General features: G+C 41.0%; 3 protein-coding genes across 3 annotated transcripts in view; 2 read left to right on the top strand and 1 right to left on the bottom strand.

Annotated features, from left to right (window-relative positions):
- The first annotated feature begins 5,574 nt into the window (after positions 1–5,574).
- agtr2 (angiotensin II receptor, type 2) lies at positions 5,575–9,543 on the top strand. Its single transcript, XM_085905027.1, has 2 exons — positions 5,575–5,720; positions 6,197–9,543. The coding sequence occupies exon 2, from the start codon at positions 6,241–6,243 to the stop codon at positions 7,480–7,482; it is 1,242 nt and encodes a 413-aa protein (XP_085761153.1). The 5' UTR covers positions 5,575–5,720; positions 6,197–6,240; the 3' UTR covers positions 7,483–9,543.
- Positions 9,544–13,541: 3,998 nt separating this feature from the next.
- On the top strand, positions 13,542–18,742 carry sh2d1aa (SH2 domain containing 1A duplicate a). Its single transcript, XM_085904722.1, has 3 exons — positions 13,542–14,781; positions 14,887–14,950; positions 18,187–18,742. Exons 1-3 carry the CDS (start codon positions 14,645–14,647, stop codon positions 18,337–18,339), a joined length of 354 nt encoding a protein of 117 aa, XP_085760848.1. The 5' UTR covers positions 13,542–14,644; the 3' UTR covers positions 18,340–18,742.
- Positions 18,743–19,931: 1,189 nt separating this feature from the next.
- Positions 19,932–24,953, bottom strand: part of tenm1 (teneurin transmembrane protein 1) — a 175,665-nt gene continuing 170,643 nt past the window's right edge. The window contains exons 35-37 of the mRNA XM_085905448.1: positions 24,235–24,941; positions 21,787–21,929; positions 19,932–21,441 (exon numbers count right to left, since the gene is read on the bottom strand). Of these exons, the coding sequence (XP_085761574.1) occupies positions 20,686–21,441; positions 21,787–21,929; positions 24,235–24,941 (1,606 nt within the window). The 3' untranslated portion in view covers positions 19,932–20,685. The remainder of the gene's footprint in view (positions 21,442–21,786; positions 21,930–24,234; positions 24,942–24,953) is intronic.

The raw sequence follows: 24,953 nt of genomic DNA, 5'->3' as shown, positions 1-24,953 counted from the left end.
TCCATCCATCCATCCATCCATCCATCCATCCATCCATCCATCCATCCATCCATCCATCCATCCATCCTCTGTACCGCTTGTCCCCACGGGGGTCGCGGGCATGCTGGAGCCTATCCCAGCAGTCATTGGGCACTAGGCGGGGGACACCTGAGCCGGTTGCCAGCCGATCGCAGGGCACACAGAGACGAACAACCATCCGCACTCGCACTCACACCTAGGGGCAATTTGGATTACTCAATTGGCCTACCAAGCATGTTTTTGGGATGTGGGAGGGAACCGGAGTTGCCCCGAAAAAACCCACACGGGCACGGGGAGAACATGCAAACTCCACACAGGGAGGGTCGGAGGTGGAATTGAACCGGCACCCTCTGAACTGTGAGGAAGACGTGCTAACCAGTGCACCCTATCGAGGCGCCCCCTGTTACATTAAAACATCAAATACATTTGACCTACACTCATCTTTTGTCAAATCTTGAACTTGTTAGGTTTCTTACTTTCACTTAAGCAACGTTTTATTATTTAGTAGCATAGTGGGTGGAGTGCTTAAATAACAAAATAAATCATTTTTAACATTCTGGTTATTCCTGGTATTGTATTTAATCATTGGCTCAAAGAGTAGCGTGTTGAAAAATGTTCTGAGTGTGTTTGCTATTTATAACACGAGGCTACAAACTGCCTTCTCTTGTGTTGTCAAGAAACTGACCCAAACACAGCTCATCACTTAACTGGATGTAGAGTTGGATCCTGAGTCATACAGTTGTTGTGTTTTTTCATTATTTCTACATGTGTGTATCACAAATGGATTCAATTTTTGATGACCAGGGAACATGGAAATTGTGCAAGAAAGAAACCTGCATCATGAGTCCCCCATCTACATATGCTCTGGGAAACATTGTTGTTGCCACACATGCATTCAGTTAACATCTCTAAAGCATCTTTACGGCACCTCAGGGGAATTGAAGCTCCTAAAATCAGTTTGAGGTTAACCAGCATAGTGACCCTTAGTTACTCTGTGCTTTCTCACATGTGAAAAATTGAGTACAAAAGATGTCAGATGAGACATCTTGCGATCTTATGTTCTCAAACTTTGAATAAACAAGCATCTGGGAAACCGAACAGCCTGTGGCATCGGTTACCGAAATGCATCTCGTCTTCTTGTGAATGTAACGCTAATTTTTTTCTTTCCTTTTCAAAGACAATGTGATAACATTTTTCATTTACCTTAGTTTCACTTTGAGTTGTTGGCTTGAACTGAGGAGACAACTGTTTTGCTTTTTTTTTTTTAATCAACTGCCTGATATCCCAAACAAGTCTCGATGTTTATCCTACATGCACCAACTGCATCGATGGCCGCAGTCAAACCACATGCAACACATTTGTAGTTCATTACAACCATTTCTAGAGATATAAAATCTTTGTCTTTGCAGTACTGTAACATCAATTCATACTCCTAGCGAATGTATGCGTTGTCGAGTTCACTTTGAAATTTAAATCACACTATTCCTCCCTTTGTATCAGCACAATGTCACTGGAATTAACTGAAATAATGAAGACATGTTTATTTTGTCACCACTTCTAGGACTGTATCCAGTCAACATTACTTTGTTTTGTCTGGGATGATGATAGTAATGTTTTGAAAATGAAGGTCTAAATTATGCTGGATTGAGTTCATTACCGCAATTTACAGAGCCAAAAATTAAGCCTACAAAGAAAAATGTTGGATTCATGGTGAGGTAGTTCAGTTATATTTCAGGACTGGGCATCTCAGGATAAAGACCTAGAACACACAGTTACAGACACCCAAGAATGGTTCAGAAAAAAAACATTCCAGTATTCTGACTTGCCCTTCTATGAGCTCTGATCTAAATCTGGTTCCTTCAAACATGAACTGGCCATAGAAGTTCACTTATGAGGAATGGGCCAAAAGGTCACATTAAGAGTTGCCGATAGCATTCGCAGGGATATCTTTAACAGTTGGGCAACAAAATATTAAGATAAGGATCCCGTTGTTTGTGATCATGCCATTTGCATTTTTATAAATTTATAATGAAATAAAAAATGAATATACATATGGGGGTGAGTCGTTGGAAGGAAGTCGGCATGTTTACACTTTCACTGCCATTGATGCCTATAGATGTCCAACTTCTATTGTAAGTGGACTGGCACTGAATGAGTTAAGTAAAACTTTCTCTCGCCTCTCTCTAGGGTCCCCTCTGCTTGAACACGCACCCCACCATCCCCTCATCCCCTGCCTTCCTCCACCACACAAACAGTAGCTATAATAATGTTCTGAGAACTTCATGTTCGACTGGACATTTTCACGTTGTCCGCTGTGCTCTTGGATTTATCTTACGCTCAGAGGAAGTGGGTTTTACAATCCTGACCTCCCACCTCTCACCCTGAGAGCCACATTTTCCACAGGGAGATAGCCTAAAGGGTCTGGTTTGTGGTCACTGTCTTCTCAGGGTCTGACCAGAAAGGAAGAACCTCAACCATAAAGTAAACACGGAGTAGTACACTTATCAGCAAAACATACAGTGTAAACATACGAGTTTAAGCAAAATAAGGGTGTTTGAAAAAATAATGCGTGTATACAGTATCTCTTTAGTCGTGCGCATGATTTTTTTTGTTGATCCTTGATAGATTATATCAGACTCATACAAACAAACAAAAAGCAAATTAGGTTTGCAAATAACATTGGCGCTATCACAGTTGAATTGCAGCAACAGTCTTCAATAAATTTTAACGAGCGCAAAGAGTGGAAACAGAACTCTGATAAGCCGCAAAATGATAATAGTATGAGGGAAAAAATAATTGCCTGTTTGATAAATGTTCATTGAGGGTTTAAGTTTGAGTTCGGTGCTCTCTGCTCTGTTGCCCTTCTTATCTGCAGCCTGTTACAGTGGCGGCATCTTCAACTGGAATGTCTGATGAGCAAACAGTAACAGAGTCACACAACACTGTTCATCACTGAGCCTCACCGTTGGAGCCCAAGCAAAACGAAGGCCCAATTACAATATGTGTTTGCTGGGGTAAACACATGCCTTCAATTCCATAAAAGTTAAGCGTCTGCCAGTGCACTGATTTGCACAGATCGATTGTCTGCAGATAGGAGAAAGTCCACAAATGTTGACAAAGGTCAAAGTAGCACTTTAAGTGAAAAACAAGTGAAAGGGAAAAGAAGGAACGTGGACATGAGATGAAATACACTTTTAGTGTAAGAATTACCAACCAGCAGCATCATGATAACCATCCGCAAAAAATAACGATTGCCGGTACAGACACTGTTTCAAGTAACATGCTTTTATAAAGACAAAAATATTCACTTTTGATTGACACTGTCAGCAAGGTCATTATTATGATGTCCAAGTAGTCATAATTTTGTGGCTGGTTGGTGCACAATGATGTGCATTGTACACAATGATGTGCACAATCATGTGCATAAGTCATAGGCCACCCCCAGCTTTTTTGTTTGTTTGTTTAATAACATGTTTTCACATTATTTATTTTGGCAATTTAAAGCAAAACATGAGAGATACAGCAAAATTGGACCAATAAAAAAAATATATATATCAAACTATGCTTTAAATTAAAGTCGTCCACCCACTAAGAATGATAATTGCATATATCACCATCTGTTCATCCTCTTTCCTGAACCAGGAAGTGCCCTGTTACCTCACAAACAGATGGACAAATAAACACAAATCCTGTGCAACAGTCCTAAAAAGAGACTTGTTGGTGGTATTTGTGACTGGCATAAAAATGTTCAGTAAACATATCAAATTGTGGTGTTATAATAACATTGGTCAACAGCAAAAACATTTTTAGCAGCGATGACTATGTATTTCTGACACTGATTTAAAAAAACCTTTACATTTAACCCTTAATTCATAAATGTTATTAATTTATATTGTTTTACATTATATTGTTGTTATTATTTTAGTAGAATCATTATGATGTACAAGAGAAAGAAAAAAGGAAAAAAATTAGCACATTTGGAATCATAGCATATTTATACGCATACACACTTGTGTATATATAATGTATAAAATTGACAATGGAAACCTTAGTTTCACTAATGAATACAGCCTAGCTATGTATTTTTATTATTTAAAAAATATATTTTTTAATTTATTTTTTTTCTGTAATTTAGCACGTGTAAAGTTTTCATGACCTTTCAGTTTGCATGGAATCATGCAAATCTCGGTCAAGCATTATTAAGAAGAAATACTACATACTACTAAATGTATTTTCTTTTTATTTTTAAAGTCTAATATGACAATATGAGCATTTATGACCATATATAATTTCTGACCATTTGGAAAGGCAAATTTGTGCTCGATTCATCCATCCTCCTCAGTGTCAGCTTTCTCACAGCCATTAGGACACGTCACGTTCTGATAGATAGTCAATGGAGCAAAGCGCACACAAATCTGAGCCGTCGCATAAACAGAGGCGTGAATAGCAGGGTTAGATTAAGTGTATCAGCTTGACCAGGTACTGCATTGAAGCAGACACACACGCAAATGCTTACACCATTGATCATATGGGAGCTGTGATGTAATCGGTCATAGAGCTTTGCGTTATTAACTTGCACTCGAGGCTTTAATGAAAAAACATCGAAGAACATCTCGACAGTCACTGTTTACGTCCCTCTTTTTTCTCTCTTTCTCCTGCCCGTCCTTACTTTCACGCCATGCAATATATCCTCCTCGTCCATCTTCAGCACACCCTCCCCCAAATGCCCCAGCGGCTGGCTTGACTTCCGCTGAGACAAAGTACATATTTCCCATGGCTTATCTGACCGCTGGCAGAGTAAGACACTGCGAGGATAATTCACAAGTAGCCTCCATATCACAGGCCCTTGTTGGGGTTAAGGTCATTTGGTTACCTTAAACCCCACCAGGGGTTCATCAGCTCAAGACCCAAAACATTTTTTATTGTCTGAACAAAAGAATTTGCTTCATTAATAGCTCAGGACCCAACTTAGAAATTCTGTTTCTTTTTGGCTCCTTCATGGCACCATGTCCTGTATAACACCAAAAGGTTTCTCAACTCATGATGACTTTTTTTGTGCGTTTCAATGTGTGATGATGAAATTCTCCTATTTATCAGGCCTTTGAATTAGGGTGCTGGAGTATTGGCCCTAATAGCATCATGAAAGCCAGCTATCTGTACCAATACAATTCAAAGTTTCATAACATTTTGCTGTCACTACAAATTACCACTGGAATAAGAAACACAGCATATAGGAATTAAATACAATATGCAAGAAAAATGTGTCATTCTTTGAAGAGCAATATATTAGCTCTGATAATAAGCAGCCCAATAAAAAGCATGCGTGCAAAACTCCCACCTTGACTTGATTATCTCATTGTTGGAGCTTTTCCTAGAAACCAAAAAGGAGGGGTAGAATGAAAATACTAACTACATTTGTGCAGATTGGCTTGTGTCCAGGTACAAGCCCGCCCCTCTGACGATGACAACGTGACGTGTGTGCACCTTCCCCTGTTGCGCAATCATCATGGGGGCTATAAGAACCCCCCGCAGCCTCATCTGGTTTCTCAGAGGTTCCAGACACCATGTTCACTGCTTGCATACTCTGAGGCATGACATGGTTCAGGATTATTCATAGAGAGGAGGCTAACGCAGAAAGATGGACTTTAGACAAATGAGGCATTAAAACAACTCAAACTATCGGACTGGACAAACCACTTGAGGTAAAATATATTCTAGTTTAAAATAATAAAATTACTCCATGTTGTTTGTTTTACAAGTCACAATATCTTTATTTAATGAAGTTAAAAAGGTTTGGTGATGTTTTTCCTCGTGTTTATATCCTTGACAGCCTTCTTTGAATTCGATAATTGTTCTATTATTAATGGATTCTTCCAATGCAACCAAACCAGCTGTTTTCACTAGATTCTCCATTTCATGTCAAATTAAACTCGAGACATTTTCCATATATGGTATGAATATTTCAAAACCTGCTTTTAGGTAATAATGTGGAAATCATGTTTCTGTGAAATCCAGTAATTGGCCAACAGGCCTTTTGTTTTTGTTTTATTAGAAGCTGACTGCAAGAGTTGTTTCCACTCATATTGCAGATATTTGAGCCAAATGCAAAGTTTATCACTTAGAAAAACAAATTGTGATCCATAAAAGGTGTCTGAATTTCCTTTTTGCTTCTTTCCAGGGGACCTTGGAGCACGAAAAGAAGGGAAGTGGAATTGTTCCATTATGGCAGTCCCAAATGACAGCTTGAGTTTTAACTCCACCATCTCTCCTTATACGAACAAAAACAGCGAGAATGCGTCTGTTTGCATCGACTGGCCACCTGTACCCATGACCACCATCATACCCTCCATCTACAGCATTATATGCGTACTGGGCATCATTGCCAACACACTGGCCGTGTCCGTGTTGGCCCACACTAGCGCCTCGAGGAGAACTGTGGCCAACACCTTCATGCTGAACCTTTGCGTGTCGGACCTTTTGTTCCTGCTGTCCCTCCCACTCTGGGCTGTTTACTACTCGCAAGGGTACAGCTGGCTCTTCGGAAGAGTAGCCTGCAAAATCTCCGGAAGTCTTCATAATCTCAACCTGTATGCCTCCATATTCTTCATCACCTGCATGAGCGTGGACAGGTACCTTGCTCTGGTGCACCCATTGCGCTCTCAGAGTGTTCGAGACCTGAAACGTGCCAAGCTCATGTGCATCCTGGTATGGGTTCTGGCACTGGCTTGCACGGCGCCAACCATAGCTCTGAGGGACACGCACTACATCGAGGAGTACGACGTGGAAGCTTGTGTGATTATCTATCCGGATCTCACCTGGTATCGCAGCCTGGCCTGGATGAAAGTACTTCTGGGTTTTTTGCTGCCAATGATCATCATCTCTTGTTGCTACTGCGCCATTGGCAGACACTTCTTGGCTGGCTCTGGACTCATAAGCCTGCGGAAACCACCACACTCTGGCGGCGCATTTAAATCCTCAAGGTCACAGGACAGTTGCGGTAAACCAGAGCGACCCCCGACCACATGTGTGAACCCCAGCTCCAGTGGAAGCAAACCCATGGAGGGAAGGGGGCTGGAAAGGGTCTTATGGACTGTGGCTGCTGTTGTCTTGGCCTTCTTCCTCTGTTGGTTCCCCTTCCATTGCGTGACCTTTATTGACATACTGAAGAGTGACGACTGGTTGGACAGTTGCTGGGCAAGGTGGGCTGTCCAGAATCTCACACCGCTCACCCTCTGCTTGGGCTTCTCAAACTCTGCCATCAACCCTGTGCTGTACTGCTTCATCGGGAACCATTTCCGGGGCCGACTGGGTGCCCTCAGTAAGGGTCTGTGCGTACGCTTAAAGGCACGTGAGGAGGATCACAGTCAAAAGAGGGGCTCCTTCAGCACTAGGCTCAGTTCTTTCTCCCGAAAACTCAGTGACTTGAAAGATCTGGCAATCGTTGAAGCCTCTGCACATGCTTAGGTGACTGACCAGCTAACCACACGGGGTTGATACAGGAATAGTAAAGGGGGAAAATACTGTCGGCTGAAGATTGAGACTGATTTTGCAGAACAATTGCCCACTGATTTTTCAAAGCAATGAAGATCGTATGTTTTGCTGTTTTTGAAATACAATTGCAAAGTTGGTACTGCACACAAACTTAGTCTACATTTTCCTCCATCCTTCATACACTGAGTGTGTGAATAGAAGGTCACCAGACTTCCGTAGAGTCCATTGTAGAACATGATAAGTTGATGCAGCATGCTTTTTCCCAACATGACTTCTCTGCACATCCTTAATAAAAAGAAAAATCGATCTATGAAGGAAAATACTCTGTTCGGTTGTTGTTCCTTCAGGTATCCTCCATGAATGGACTGAAAGGATTCAGATTGTAAAGTAAAGCACCACCCTTGGAATGACATTAACCTGTGTTAGCTTGTTTTTTTCGGGGGTCAAGTTTGTATCTGCTATACATGCTGTTCAACAAAACATTGCAGTAGCCTACAGTAAAGACCAAGGGCAATTTAACTGATTCTATTTACATGTTAATCCTGTGATTATGTGTGTTTTCCTGGTTCTCTGACTTCCTTAGTCCCACACATTATGACCACTCACACAAATGAATGGGATTTAGCATGAGTAACACACATACAGTAAATAAAAAAGTAAAATGATGAACAGGCATTATGTTTTCATGTTTAAAAAGTACAGGTGATACACTATGGCCACATGTACAGCCTGAGTGCCAAGACAACTGCATATTCTGCTTCAGCAAAGATATAACAGCTCAGTTTTTATTGACACTGTCAGAGGTATTAATTTAACGATATGTTTATTAGGTTGTAAAACTGCACTTCACTGCACTGAAGGCTGTCTAATATTATGACTATATGCGATCTCTCCTTTCCTTTCTATATCATCTGCAACTAATGCCATCTCACAAGCTAACAAAAGGTGAGGTTTGAAATGTTTTGATTTGGTTTGCTTTTGCTCAACTTTATGTTGTGCAATGTACAGTTGAATGGGAACTTCTAGGTCATGTTTGAGGTTACCAAAATTGTATTCCCTCCAAATTATATGAAAAGTGGCAAATACATTTGGAAATAGCTTCTATGATACTTATGTATGTTCTTGTCAGACTATATCCAGCCAACAAATAACCACTTGAAGTCTAAATCTGACTCGGGTATAATTTTCTTTGGAGTAAGTCACTAAGTGTGATTAAAATTTATTGTTTCACTTTTTAGAACGTGAGGCACTTAAAACATTTATTAGACCGGTAGCCAGAGAAAGCTTTATGCCTCAGTTGTCGTAAATGATCAGCATTGGTATTTACCACAATCATGGTTTATGGTGCTATAATGGCTATTACGCTTGTTTGTAGATCCTAATCATAATTAAAATGCTACAACATAATTGTTAATAAATGTATAATACACTAACACCTATTAAGAAGTTGATTTCCTATTGGACAGAAGAGCATAGTAAGTTCAAATTTGGGTATTAAAACGGTCAATTCACTGAACTCAACTCAAGTCAATTTAAAGCACTTTATGTGGCCATAAATTCTCTTCATGACTGGTGGTCAAATACATCTGTCAAGAGTAGCATTCTGTATAGAAATAAATACAGATATTACATTATTTCATAGGTCCAACGTCAAACAGTTCATCCAATCTCACTATTGTACAGTATTATTTCAAATATGTTGAGTAAAGCAATTCCTTTGCCTGAATTTCAAAAGAAAATCATGCCAGCAATATGTTTAGTACCTCGTCCTCCTCGAATGACCTTGCAATGCATTGCACATATGAAGGCTGTCTAACATAGTCTCATACAGATGCTCTGATAATGCATTCCAGTCCAAACACTTGTGTTGTGCTAATCAATGGACTATCTTTGTCTGCTACTTGTGTCTGCTATAGATCATCCACATACCTGACTGACCCTGGCCTGCCCCTATGTGAGCTGGGAATTCATAGAGGGGATTTGTTTTCCCTGCTGAAGGCCACCCAACACCTCGAAATCTGACAAAACCTGTTATATAATTGATCGAGTATTAGACCTTTGTGTGTATTAAAGAAGTTCACATTTTTCATCACTGTCAGTTCTTCACTTGAGGATTAATTTAGGACATTGTGTCTTTAATCCCTAAATTCAAAAACAAGTTGTAATTTCTATTCCTTCCTTTGTCAAAATAAAGCTTTTTTTCACCAATATTCACAGATGATAACACAAAATTAATAGAGAGTACTTAAGTCAATCATAATTGAAATTTGAAGGAGCTCTTGGGGACAATGACAATGATGCAACAGAATTGGAAGAGCTTGATTTTGCTATTGTACAGTATAGTCCTTGTCCTTGGTATCTTTGTAACAATTAAGTTGGTAATTTATTTTCATCAAATCCAACAATGCATTACATCAAGTCATCATTTACCATTATGCGTTACATTAAGTCAACAGTCACAGTATATTCCACTTTATATTAAGTGTGTAATTTTTTATCCTAGGCTTAAATTATTCCCTTGTTAGGGTAACTATTGCTAATAATCATCATCATCACAAACCATAAAGCAACATGTTCTTATCAAGTATGTGAATAAAACATGACATAATCCACACTTCTTACTGAAAAAAATATAATAACAGACTGATTGGTGCTCATGATAAGCGATAATAAGTTTAATTTACTGATGTGTGCCTTAGGGAAGCAGGCCCTGAACAACCAAATTAATGGTCCCATTAATTGCTAAGAGTCCTGTTATGTGCATTAAAAGAGACAATTATGATTTTGGAGTTGGCTACCATAAAGTTCTTTCCTCGAGCAGCCATCACCCTCTTGCTTGCCCTGTACAAAGGGTTACGTATGTTGAATGTGGAATGCTTAAAAGCTTATCCTAATTACAGATTTAAAAAATAAGTATAATAAATTGTTCATCATGGAAACAATTTTTAACCAGGATTTAAAAGCATTACGTTAATTTAGCTTTTGTTGTTGGTCAGCCCTCAAGGTTAGCAAAGTTATGGGAACACGTTTGGATAGCATAAAAGCCTCCACCAATATTAGCGCCCTTAATTTTTTTCTTTGAGAGTTGATAAAAAAAACGGAAACTATTTTACTTATAGATGATAAGATTTACTGTATTTGTACCAATCACCAGAATGGGTGTAGCACATAATTATCAGTAAAACAAAAATTTAACTTTACAAATACATTTTAGTCTGGACTTTTAAAGGAGTTGAATTGCAACTTTAGCTTTACCAGCCTTTTCCTTCTTAGGTACAGCAAGTGTATTCTTTTTCGACCGCTTATATTTGAAACTAATACGTAGTCTGGTGGTCTTTTCCTGCAGTAATAATAATCACTACTACCCCAAGTAAGAGTGACTATAATGCTTCTCAATGTAGTAATTTACAGATTGACCATTGAGTGGCGCTAACATGCTGCAGATGTATTAAGCAGCCAGATAGGACCCGTGCTGGCTGCTTACCCACACAGTCAGCCCAGAAGCCCCATGCTCATGATCTTTACAAGCTGAGGGAAAGAGAGCCATGATACAGACCGATGACTCGGAGGCTACAGTTGTGACTGTAGAAACCTTCAAAGTCATTCAGACTGAAAGATTCTCAAAGTCGGAAATTTGTTTTCTGCATGAGTGTGTGGTCATGTGAAGGACACACTGTCTCGGCATATGCGGCCTCCAAGCCTGTAATGATAATGTACATCTTCTCAGTGTGACACACCAGATGCTATGGCACGCGCTTAACAAAATGTGCATACGACATTCAATATTTTAATCACCAGCTCCTGTTTACAGCTACACTGGGCACAACAGCAATTCTACAACTGACAGGACAGATTGCAAGTGGAGTTTGGAGAAGCACTGCAGAATGTTGAGACACACGCGGCTTCATTAGCCGCTTCCTCGCTGTTCGGTGGATGAGGTGTATGCGTCCTTGACACTCGATCAATAGAAGGCACTGGTGAACGAGAACTGAGAAAATGAAGTGTAGGCGACTCTTGGATGGCACATTTCTTGTTACCTAACCCTACAAATTTGTGAAAACAACAAAGTAATAATAATAATAATAATAATAATAATAGATCGGTTTTATATAGCGCTATTCGAAACACTCAAAGCCGCTTTCCATAGAAAATTCACAATCGCGCACACACGTGCACACACACACACGCGCGCACACACATGCACACACACACACAAACAAGCACACACATGAAGAGTTTAGATGTTATGACTCAAACATGTCAAACTGTACAATATCTTAATGTCTTGATGCTAATTGCGCTGCGGATGTTGACAATCTTTCAAATCTCTGAAATTGTTGAGGTGGTTGAGGGTGCACAGTCTGTCACAGTGTCACACACTGATAATGTCAGCCCTGGCCCCCACCATCAACACAGGAATTTTGAAGACTTTCTTCTTATATTCGCAAATAAAGGACTTTATTCAATATCTTCATTTCTTGCAGTATGTATGTATGTATGTATGTATGTATGTATGTATGTATGTATGTATGTATGGATGTATGTATGGATGTATGTATGTATGTATGTATGTATGTATGTATGTATGTATGTATGTATGTATGTATGTATGGATGTATGGATGTATGTATGTATGTATGTATGTATGTATGTATGTATGGATGGATGTATGTATGAATGTATGGATGTATGGATGGATGTATGGATGGATGGATGGATGGATGGATGTATCTCTCTCTCTTTCTCTCCCCCTCGCTCTATCTATCTGTCTGTCTGTCTGTGTATTTATCTCTGTCTGTCTGTCTGTCCGTCCGTCCATCCGTATGTCCATTCAACTCGTTAATTTTTAATTCATGTACTTTACGAATAATAATTTCGGTTGTACAATAAATCCACCCAAAGCCAGCGGTATACACCATTTAGATGTTGATGTGTATGCAGTGGCAGACCTATATTGTAGCCACTCCTCTATACTTTTGAGCCACCCCCGAGCGATGTTTTGAAATCTACCGATTTATCGGGGCTTGCTTGAAGCAAAAGTGGGCGTGCCAAGTTAAGCCCTGATTCAGAGCGTGTGGCATTTCCAAGAAAATTATTTGACTGGTTACAAATGATGCCTCTGGTTGTGCAGATGAAGTCATTGGTTCATTTGCCGTATTGTTACTTCGAATTACCGAATTTTCCGGACTATAAATCGCATTTTTTTTCATAGTTTGGCCAGGGGTGCGACTTATACTCAGGAGTGACTTATATGTGAAATTATAAACACATTAATATATCATTTAGTATGTTTTCACTTTAAACTACAAAAGGGCGCTCTATGCCTGTGGAATAATTGGAACTGCAACTGACGATGAGTCTGACGTAAGCCACGTAGAAGAGGAAGCGCCGCATCCTCTCCCTCCGGAGTTAGCGGAGTTGTTTAAAACTGACACAGAGGAAACATTTCATTGGATTTACTGATTTGGAGTGACACAAGAAGGTTGGTAAACTTGTTAGCATATTAGTTATGCTATAGTTATCTGAATAACTCTTCATATGTTTAGTCAGGCACATTCTTGGTTTGTTGTTTATGTGTCATGTTTATATGTCACGTTAGCATATCGTAGAATTATTCAGCCTGTTGTTGCCTCTATTCTATTTTTATTTTAATTGCCTTTCAAGATGACATGTCTGTTCTTGGTGGACATTCCATCCATAAATTTCCCCCCCAATATGCGACTTATACTCCAGTGTGACTTATTTGTCTTTTTCTTCTTTATCATATATTTTATGGCTGGTGTGACCTGTACTCCGGAGCGATTTATAGTCTGGAAAATACGGTAATACCGAAGACCTTGTGCCACTTTGAGGGTGTTGTTAGCATTTGTTGAGCTTACAGTTAGTTGATGAGTTTTATTCATTTTTCATATGAAAATACTGACACAAAGATATGAGGTAGGCTGTCCTGACAGTTGAAATAAACTCCTAAAAGTATACTTATGCATAGCAGATAAGGCGTCCTGCACAAAAAACAACACAATCCTCAAAACCTTTGACGGAAAAATACAACAAGTATTTTGAGGCAATGAAAACTGTTGAAACTTCACATTCCCAGTCGATTTCTGACTCATTTTGTACACATTCCATCTTAAGGTCTGGCTCGTTCGTCTTTGATGTCACACTTTCAGGTTTGTCACTTGCCAGGATCTCACTTTACAAAAACTACTACTTTGTCAAATATGAATATTCTCACTAAAATGTATTTTTTTGTGCTATTTGTATTGTCTTTAATAACTTTACTTGTGATATAAAATTATAATTTTGGCATTTTCTAAAATTACATCACAATTTAAAAACATGAGGTTCTTATCATCAAAATCACTCAAAATCATTACCTTCACACCTCGAGAGATGCCACCAACATGGCCTAGAACTCATTGTTTATCATACATCCAGAATCACGGTTTCATAAAAGGAGATGCACACGTGTCCAAATCTTGCCGACACACTAATACTACTAGGAATAAATCCAATGTTTAGAACTGTGAAGAAGGTGCCTTTGTGCTTTTTAGAGATGATTTGAATGAATGAGCTATTGACTGTATGTAGTATACAAAATGGTGTCGGCCGTTTGTGGCAATTGATTGGCTGTTAGCTAGTGAGTTAGTGCAAGTGATGGAGGATAAACGATAATACAGTAGAGAAAAGGAAAGCCACTGCAAAGAAAATGGCATTATCGCATAAATTAAGATCGGCAAAATGTTGCCTTTCACTTCGACTTGTTCTTGCTTGATTATGAGTATGATGGGCATTGTTAATTTAATTTCATAAATCCCTGACTGCGGATAGTGAGAGGAAGAATGACTCACTCATATACAGCTGCATGGAGGAAGATTGCTGCGCAACGAGCCACGTGACTCAATGGATTCTTCCTGCCGCCAATGTTGAGTTGGAGGAGGAGAAGCTCAGAAAGCTCCCCAGTCAAAGCTTAAGCTCTCAAGATGTCACCTTAACTACATTCCAGCTTGGGGCTCATCCAGTCTTGTAGTTAAAAAGCTGAAGTGAGTGAGAAGGAGAAAAAAGGGAAGTGTATTAGAAATAAAAACAATGACAAATCGGGTGTGGTTTGTAAAGTGGCCTTGAGAAAGCTAAGATGGAAAATTTGTCTGTCTACCACGGACCCATTGGTCTGAGCGAGACTGAGAGGCGACTGGCTCTGGATGGACGGGACGGCTGCTATTTAGTCCGAAACAGTGACTCGATACCCGATGTCTACTGCCTCTGTGTGCTGTGAGTAGAAGAGCAACTTTTACATCTTTTCAGTGGGCATTCATGTTCCAAAGTTGTGTGTGTGTGTGTGTGTGTGTGTGTGTGTGTGTGTGTGTGTGTGTGTAGATGCAGAGGAATTGTCTTTACATACAGACTTCACAAGCATGATGGAGGCTCATGGGCTGCAGAGGTAAGACAACCAAATCTTTCACATCAGTTAGAGGTTGGAATGTAAAGTTTTTGTAGTGTGCGAATCTTTATTACTGTTTTGGCGCGAATATAAGATGATGTTTTTTTGCATTGAAATAAGACTGAAAAAGCGGGGGTCGTCTTATACTCGGGGTCTAGACATTCTACCTATTTTCACTTGTGCGCAGCAGTAAATTCAAGGTTGCTGGTATCGACTGAGTATGTTGCTGTGATCGTGCGCATTCATTGTTACTCCTGTTCACTGTTGTGCCGTTTGTCCGATCGCGGTTTGATTGACAGCTCCGGTGCGTTCCTTTAAGTTTGCCTCGCTTCGTACGAGTAGCTGTTATGCAGCGACACAGGGACGAACAGTCGCCAGCAAATGTATTTTGTTGTCTCGATTGATGACACGTTTGGTGTGTTGCCGAGAATATTTCATTTATGGTTATTTATTATTATTTTTTTCCCAATAATTCAGTAAAGAAATCAAAACTGAACCACGTCTTCCCTCCTATGTTCTGACCGACACCCGGGGGCAAAAAGACCTAAACCATCCGAGCTAACCCCCTATACAGTCCTCAGGCTCCCCAACACTAGTAGGTAGTAGTTTGCATTATTTTAATGCAATGTTTTTCTTATTCAGATTTGTTTCAAGACTGCAGTTAGACTTCACTTTGATGGTTAATGCAGTTATTGCAATTTTGTTGTTTTATCACAGGAGATTGGTTTATTTACATTTCAAAGACCGGAAGTCATTCATTTACAAATGTGATTGCACTTTAGTTTACATATTTTAATGTTCAGATATTAAGATGTAATGTTTTTTGCATTTAAATGAGGCAAAATAACATGCTTTTTGTTAGGGATGTTCTGACTCTAACTTATTTTGCAAGAACCACACTGGAGACAGTATGCCCTTTGAACACTTGCAAGTGGAGAATTTGTTCGTTACTGTAGATACAGCAATGTCCGAACAAAGTCTGCCGTTGCATTCATGCAAGACAGTATTTATTGAGAAAAGACGGGTGGGAGTGAGAGTGGCCAAGGTGGGGGTGACAATTTACATGTGTGGTGGCCAAGGTGGGGGTGACAATTTACATGTGTGGTGGCCAAGGTGGGGGTGACAATTTACATGTGTGGTGGTGCCCTCAGCAACCCACTTCAGAGGGTCCCGGTTAAAACAAAGTTCATCATTCTAGTCTACATCCCAACATAATCATACAATCAAGATAGTTCATAAACCCTAACATTTTTCTCTCGAATATATTGTTATAATAATTTGTTTCAGAAGTAATTATTAATTTGATGTTCAAAATGTCTTTTTTTCAAACATGAGTCTTGAAAAAGAGGGGGTCGTCTTATAATCGGGGACATCTTATATTCGGGCCAATACGGTATTAGGCATAGCAAGACACTTTGGATGACTGTAGGCATCTGTTTTTGTGGAAACACTTGGGGAAAGGCCTTTTATTTGTTCCAGCATGAAAGGTAGTTCAATTCTTAAAGCAAGGCCCATAAATACTGTACATGGTTGTCTGTGGATGAATATGACCTCCCTGACCTCAACCCCATTAAACCACTTTGCGGATAAAATACAATAGCCATCGTAAACCACTATAGTGGAAGGTAAAATCTCAAAAGAGCCTGAAGTGTTGAATTCAGTATCCAAACAAAACTGAAAAATGTGCCAACTTTAGTGTCCATTATTATAATCATTTTATTCGATGAGACCCCACCACTTTACTCTAAGGTGCCATGCATCCACAGAATGTCATAAAAGGGTAAACAGTGTACATATTGTGTTTACATGTTGTTAGGAGCGGTGGTGTGGTAATCAGGTTTGGGAGTGTGCCAATATGACCCAGGGGCAAAAATAATTCCATTTCTATTACTTCCTATGGGAATACTTTCCCCATTGCCAAAAATATACTGTGGGCTATCCACAATAGAGAAGGGGCATCCAGCCTAACAGATGGCGTCAAAGTATCGACATTAACTTTCACAATCTAGCCGCACAAGCAGCCTTCCAACATTTTTTTAGGGAGCATCTCCATCATTTTCTCGCCCCCAGCATTCACAGTGTTTTGCATGACACTGATTGTAGTTCTTCGGATGAGGAATGTGGAAGGTGAGATGAGCTCTATGATTGAGGCTGCAAATACAGCAACATATCGTTCCAGTCGTCATTCTGGGAACATATTGTGACAACTTATTCTGTCTTTGCTGCATGGTCAAATAAAAATCCCTTGCCGTCACGTAGCACACTGACACTATCAATCACACATCATTGACGAGGACAAACATGGATTGCGCTACAGACTCAATAATCATTTACATTATTCATAACCAATATCACTTTATTGAAATCTTTTTCACGGCAATACTTGCAGCCAGAGAGAGCAAAGAATTGCATGGAGATTAGAAGAAAGCAATCTGTGTTTGGTTGAATGAATGTAAAATGCATCAAGTTTTTTTTTTGTCACCATGACTGATAGTACCGAATTGAATGCAATAAGAGACTCTTACTTCACAAAGCCAAATTATTTTCATATGTTGAATTTAGCTCCCGCAAGTGGGCTTCGGTTTTGCCAGGTGGAGAAAATGATTTCCAAATATTTTTGGTTATTTTGAAGCCACTTACTGTATGTTTGTGCAATTTCATTTTTAATTGGCCACAATGGAAGCTCCAGAGATAATGGCACATGGTTCAAAAATGAATTCGTGAGCAACATGAATAAATGTTTTTCTTTGTTGTTCTTGTTGACAAACAACATGTGAAAAATGCCTAAGGGGAGTGAAGATCTCTCAGTCTGCATTTTCCTAATTTAGCCTCCAATACCCCTGTGTTTTATTTTCCCATCTGCTATTCTCTATTCTATTATCTTTAATGATAGTTCTCCTAAATTGATTGTGCCATACATGAAACATTTGTTTTTTAATTTTTACGCACGCACGCACGCACGCACACACACACACACACAAGCACACGCACACGCACACGCACACACACACACACACACACACACACACACACACACACACACACACACACACACACACACACACACACTTTTATTGCAACAGTGCATTTTTACCCTAGTCCGTTTTTGATGTATTGTGTTAAATGCACTTGGTTCATATAATTTCTCATTTTCCTTTTTTCAGCATGGTCAAGAAAGATGAAGAATTCTCCCTTGCTCCCCGTTTTACTTTCTCCTTCTTTAATATCATCCCCAGACTGCTCGTGGTGTGCCGAAACGGCATTTCCGTGAAATCAAGAACTTGATAGCAGCTTTTCAGCAGCCCGGACAAGGAATTGCCGTCCCTCTGCTTTACCCTGTGACTGTCCAGAGATGGCCGCAAACATCCAGTGGTGCAGATGCCCAGTAATAGCCTGTCACTATTGCATAGCAACTCGAGTACGCTCCTCTAATAGTCATGTGCTGCTCAGGGACAGAAAAATGAGGGAAGAAATGTGACGGGAACTCTTGGTTAGGGACAAACTCGGAATGGAAAATACATTTTAAATATTCATCTCAGCCACAACTTCTTATTGTCTTTTGACACTTTCTCAGGTTTTGTCCAAACAGAAGATATCTATGCACTCCCCAAAAATCACTTTAAATGACAATAAAATAAATTAATGTTTTTTTAAGTCCACATTGTTCCCATTTTAAAACTGTGTATGTCTGTAAAATGGATGAATTAAATTTCTTTTTGCAGTCGCACACTGAGCGGAAGCCATTATCAAGCTACAAGATAGTGATTCAGCTAATAAAATTGTATGAATATCGGTGGGCCAACCTTGCTGTTTATTCTCTTCTTTTGTGCCTCGCAAAATGTCTCCTGACTTAATGGGAAGTGAGATGAAAAATATTCAATTCCTCAAACATTACTGAAAACAAATTGACAAAAAAAAAAAAAACGTGAAAGACAAGCATTTAGGTGAAATATACTGCATAAATGAGTTCTCATTTACGACACCCGCACATGTGCGCTCGCATAGACATCCACATGACACATAATATGGAACAAAATTTAATTTGACATATTGAAGAGCTGATCTTCGTGAAGGGAGTGCCGACTGCTGGGGTACGATGGAGAGGGTGTGTGCTTCTGTCATTTTTGTGATTGACATTGCTGTCTGCGCTAGATGGGGAAAAAAAGTGTGAGCGTGAGACCGAGGAAGAGAGGAGTGAGCATCCATTCAGCCGGGACAGTGGTCTCCTAGCAACCGGACTTTCCCTGTTTTTAGCACCGAGACGAGCTGGACAGTATCTAACGAAGCATAATTATGGTTTAAGAACAGAACGGAAGGCTCATCTCGATGAGTTTGTCAGGAATGTGTATCACCTGCTTGCAGTCACAACATATGCAGTGTGAGGCTCTGTCATCCGCAGCCCACGAGAGAAACACAAACAATTAATGGTGGGCAGATGGTGGAATGACGCAGGGAGGGAAGGCATGTGGCTGGGGGGAGGCAGATGGGAGAGGTGGTGGATTAGTGAAGGCGAGCTTAAAAGAAAAAAAATCTTGCATAAACTTTTTTTTTGGGGGGGGGGGGGGGCTTGGAAGTGGTTCACATGTACTCTGATTGGCATTTCCTAATGAGACGAGACAAGCTGTAGAGTACGCTGTAGCCAACTCCAAGGTCCTGCCCCTTCTGCACTCGCCACCCACTCACTGAGCCTCAGCTGTCACATTTCTTCCTCCTGGCCACAGTGGCTTTCTCTTTCCTCCTCTTGGTTCTTCTTCTTTGCCCGTGACAGATGCAGGTTTCTCGTGCAAGGCTCAGTTTGAGCCATAAGGATGAGCGATAATGACAGCACAGATTTGAGAACAACAATGTCCCCGTGATGAGAACAAAGAGGGCACGACAAATGTTGTGCGAGAGAGGCAAGTCGGGATTCACATAAAAGCACCAGAGACAAATGATGAGCCAGAACACCATCCCATGGAGTACTGGGATTACTCACATATAATAACTTTAATCAGCATTGGAACTCCATAAAGTCAGATTTTTTTTTCCAGCGAGAATATTTACTATAGCCATGTATAATTCTTTGCAAAAATGTAACTGCTCTTTCTATTGATTAACAATACTGACACTTACTTATGAACAACAGAACTTCCAGTTGAGCACTTTTTTTTCCTCAGTGTGAATGCACTGGCTATTTACATTCTTGATTGAAGTATACACACTCATATAAACTACTGTTGGAGCACAGCCGAGGCAGCAAGCCACCAGCGATTTGCTCCTCTCTTAGGGAAGTGTCAGAGTCGACAAGGCCTCTCTTACACATTATGTAAACGGGAGTATATCTGGAGTAATTGGCAACTAGAGAGCTCTTGATTTGAGTCATGAAGGAGATAATTCACTGGCAACCATAGAAGTCTTCATCTTGGGTGAATTAGAACAAAATCCAAAGTGAAGAAGAGCGTTTAGAACAGCAGAAGAGTCAGTTGACTCGCAGGCTAGCAGGGATACAAAAAGCAAAGCCACAACCAAACCACACTTGCTTTTGCCACTGTTAGAAACCAGACAATAATAATAAAATACCATCATTCTGTCACAGTTAAAGGCATTTTGGAAATATTTTCCCCTAATCTCTCTTCTTGTTCTTTTTTGATGCTGTCATCTTTTTTTTTTATACAGTGTAGAAAGGGTAGAACAAATCAGAGTTGAGTAGAAACAGGCAGTCTTTGGTGGGCTGGGGTGGGAGAACCGCTTGAGTGTTACCTGCCTCCCACCTCGCTGAGAGTCATGAAGTGGATGTTGTAGGGACAATCGGACAGCTCTGGCTGCTGCTCTATAGGCAGGGAGTAGTAGCCGTCGTAACCCTGCACGCGTCCTGCAGATAGAAGCTGCTGCTTCTCCACGTCGCTCCACGTTCGTCCACCTGCATCACCTAACTCCACCCGTTTCCTCTCGTGGTACCACGCCCCCTCCACCGCTCTCCGCCTAGCCTCTTCCCTCACCCTCGCTCTCTCCTCATCCTCATTGCCGCCATAACGGATGCACAAGCACAGCGCCCCCTGCTGGAGAGTGATGTCGGCAAATCGACGAGTCCTGCCGTTGACAGTGGCACTCATTTGCGAAACGCTCACGTTGACTCCGCTCTCTAGGACGCGCCCACCGACCCCTAAGCCCAAAGCTAGGTCTTCCTCGATAGGCCGGGACTGGAGGAAGTGGTGGGTGTCACAGCCGTGCACTGTGAAGCTCAGCCCGTCCAGATGGACGGCACCGTTCAAAATGGCAGCCACTCGCCGACTGTCCTCACTGGCCACGCCGATGACTTCGGCGCTCACGCGACCATGGGAGACGGCAAAGCGGATGCTGGGGCCGAGAAGGAAAGGCCGAGAACCGAAAGGAGGAGGTCGTGTTGGTCGGTGGCAGGTTGAGCCGACTGGTGCTGACACGAGAGGTAAACGCTCCAAAGAGATGAAACGTCTCAGCTGCCTGCGGAGCTCACACTGGATTCCCAAAACCACCTGAACAGAAGAAGTCAATTTTTATTACAGTCAACCCCCGTACACCCACGGTTCGGCATCTACAGATTTGCATATTTGTGGACTTTTTGGGTTTTTACTGTTTGTTGTATTCAAAAGCAAATATTTAACTTAAATCCCACATGCATAACAATTTGGAAGCCAATGCAGTTTTCCATGGACTGGAGTGGGTACGGGTCAATTTAGGACCATTTGTAAGTGAGTCATGAAAAGTACTCAACTGTTTTCCAAGTAAAAACAAAACAATTTGGATTTTTGGTCATACAATGCCAATTTCCATACGTCTCTGGTTGGATTCAACGAATAGTACAGAAGTAGGGTATTGACCTTGCTCGAGTCCCAGTCTTGTGTCTTGGTTTGAGTCTTCATCAATTCATATGTTTGTTCCATGGGGCTGATCTCAGGCTTTGGGAAACCTGGAACAACGTTATGAAGCTGGAAGCCAAATAGCTGCAGCCAGCTGCCAATATCTGCACAGAAATACAGAAATGAAACAAACAGGATTAAAATACAGACAGATGTGTGTATGAAAACATATCAGAGTATACACCAATGGCGCTTTACGCTACCGGAACCCTTGCTGTACACTGGACAATGGCAGAACCCAGGGTTTTCTTTAGACCAATTTGAGATCCATCCACTTGCATTGTACCAGCTAGCTTGCAATTCGTCTCCCTTTATAATAAGAAAGCGTGAAAGGCCAAGCGTGAGTAAACAAAGGCGTCGCGGCTCCGCCTAGCTCTAACTGCTCGACAGTTGAATTGAATGCTCATTTGCATCACTTTCGCTCACAAAATTCACATGCACGCTTCACATATAATTTAGCAACCCTTCAGTACATTACACTAATTCTGCAGTTTCCTATAATTGGGGGGGACGCATGAAGGTAACAAGAGCTAGGACATAGTAGAGGAAATACAACGGCAGCAATTTGTCTGCTGATTATATTAATACCTTTTCAATATATGTTTTTATATAATTTAATGTCTGGCTTTTTTAATCATTTTGGACAACGAATGGTGAGGATAAAATACTATACAAGTCTTCTGTAATTGTTATTTAGGATTTTTTGGGGGCGGGGAGGAGTAACCGACGTACATAGCCATGACTGCGCATAATATGCAGCAGAGACTCGGTTAAGTCTTTATGACAAACACATTCTCTCTTTTTATTAAACAATAAAATTGCAGAAGATCATGATGGTTTAACTTCATGTTTCATTGTCGTGAAAGACAGACAACCTGACCAACATCCTACACTCGGTCTGACACTCTGTAATTCTATTTCCTTCTCTTATTCAAGCTTTTGTTTCACCCCCCTGGGAAACAGTGTGTTCTTGACAGACAAAAGAGGACAAAGCATTAAAGCTTGTGTTAAAAAAAAAAAGAGATAAAAAACAACCCCAGGAAAACAGGATGATCAGAGGCTGTCCTGTTTCTTGCCGTCGTGTTCTTCAGTCTATTCCATCTTCTCTGTCTGACACATTGCCTCACCTGTGTCATCTCATTTTCAATGGCAGATGCTTTCTATGTGCATGTGTGTATGAGCTTGTGTGTGTCTGTGTATATGAGAGACGGAGAGTGGGCGAGTGAGCGCAACATCTCTACTTATTGTGCAATAGTTGTCATATGGCACTTCTCACATGTCTCTCCAAGCAGTACAGTGCTTTGCAGCACGGGTTGGATGAATACATTGTGAATTGTAGGCTGGATGGAAATGTAAAAGCATATGTTTAAAAACCTGTTAACACAAGACCGTGCAGTACGCTTATCTGTAAGCCATCAATCAATTCTTGCACGCCATGCTATTTTTCGATTAACTGTTTTTCCCATTGGACCTTCAAATAGTAAATGTACCTCCACTTCTATAGCATGTACTGTACCGTCCTCATTCACTACTGTTGGCGCAGCATCAGGAGCAACTGAGCTTTCAGCACTAGCGTATAGCTTGCTCAAGGACACTTTGACACAATCACAAAGGTTGGGAGATGATCACTCCATCAACTGAAACATTCTGCCTTTGGTTTGGAGTAGTTTTCCACAAATATAAATACTATGCATCAGTGGGAACGAGTACAGTTGGTTTTCTTTATTTACTTCTTGGCCACTATAAGAAGACATATTAGAGAGGAGATGGAGGCAGCGCAGGAGACCAGTGATTCCCAAGCAGGGTGCCATCACAGATGATCATGTCTGTTAATTGATCTGCCATCATTCAGTTTGACTTAACGTATTCCAAAAGAATTATTATGAATTAAAATAAATCTTTATTCATCTGTGCCAGGAGCATATGGTGAAAGGTACAACAAAAGCTCTAACCCTAGACGACAAAATGTACAATAAACTTGTGCATCCACTTACTGCCATTCATATTTTATATTCGAACAAAATAAGTCCCGGCTTCCCGCGAGTATATCAGCTGCGCATTTTTGTTAAATTAGACAAATCTCACACTGAGTGAGTCAATTTGTGAGTAAATGAGGTGTGATCACCATTATTTCCATATTCATGTTATGTGTGACATTTCTCTTTGGTGATATGCCGTAAGATTCATAATTAAAGTCTAAGTGAAATTTGTTCCTTTGGTGAGCAACAGTTGGGAAACATAGACAAATGAAAATACAGTAAGCGGAGTAAAATCATGCAGTCTCTACTCGCAGTGAAACAGATTTGTCATTTCGAGCCATGTATCCACAAAGCTTGACCATTGTGCTGCAACGGTGAATCTGCTTGAGTTGTTCATATCATCCACAACATACTAGAGTGAGTAGCTCACCTGTTGTAAACTGCGTCACCTCTTCCACTCTCCCCACAGGACAGTTATTTTTGAAGGCGTACAGGTTAAAAGGTCTTGGCTCTTTGCTCAGCTCCGCCCATAGCTCATGGTTGGGTGAAGTCCAGCGACCAGCTAGAGTGTCATAATCCCGCCTTCCCAGGTGGACCAGGCGTGTGAGAGGATCATACAAGCCTCCGTGAAATCCGATGATGAGCTGAAAGTCAGGGTTAGTGTCCTGATAGACTTCTCCGTAGGGGGTGTAGAGGATCTCCTTGACCAGTCGGCCCTTGCTGGAGAAAACGGCCCTTGGTGTCCCCACACTGTCACATGCGACATAGTACTCCTCCCCGCTGCTCAACTCCATGGCGATGAGGTGTCCCTGCAGGTCGTAGTACATCGATGTAATCAAGCTACTGCTGTGGTTGTACAAGTGGCTAACCCTGGTGGGGTGTGAAAGATCCGCATAAAAGAACTGCAGCTGCTCGCCCTGGCTCGTCTTGGTGGCCACACGCCGGCCCAGTCCGTCGTATCGGTACCACACGGAGTCTTCGGATACTCGGTTGAAGACCCGCATCAGGAGCCCATTGGAGTTGTAGTCAAACAGGTCGCTGGCTCTCTGACGAAGGAATCCGTCTTCATCCACACTGTACTGTATGTCACCAAGATGAGTGATGCGGTCTCGCTGGTCATAACGCAGCGGAACCAACCTGGAGCCAAGC

This window comes from Syngnathus leptorhynchus, chromosome 2, assembly GCF_054491065.1.
Source record: "Syngnathus leptorhynchus isolate UIUO chromosome 2, UIUO_Slep, whole genome shotgun sequence".
Lineage (NCBI taxonomy): Eukaryota > Metazoa > Chordata > Actinopteri > Syngnathiformes > Syngnathidae > Syngnathus > Syngnathus leptorhynchus.
Note: the sequence above shows the minus strand (reverse complement) of the source record. Positions and strands in the feature narration are given on the sequence as shown.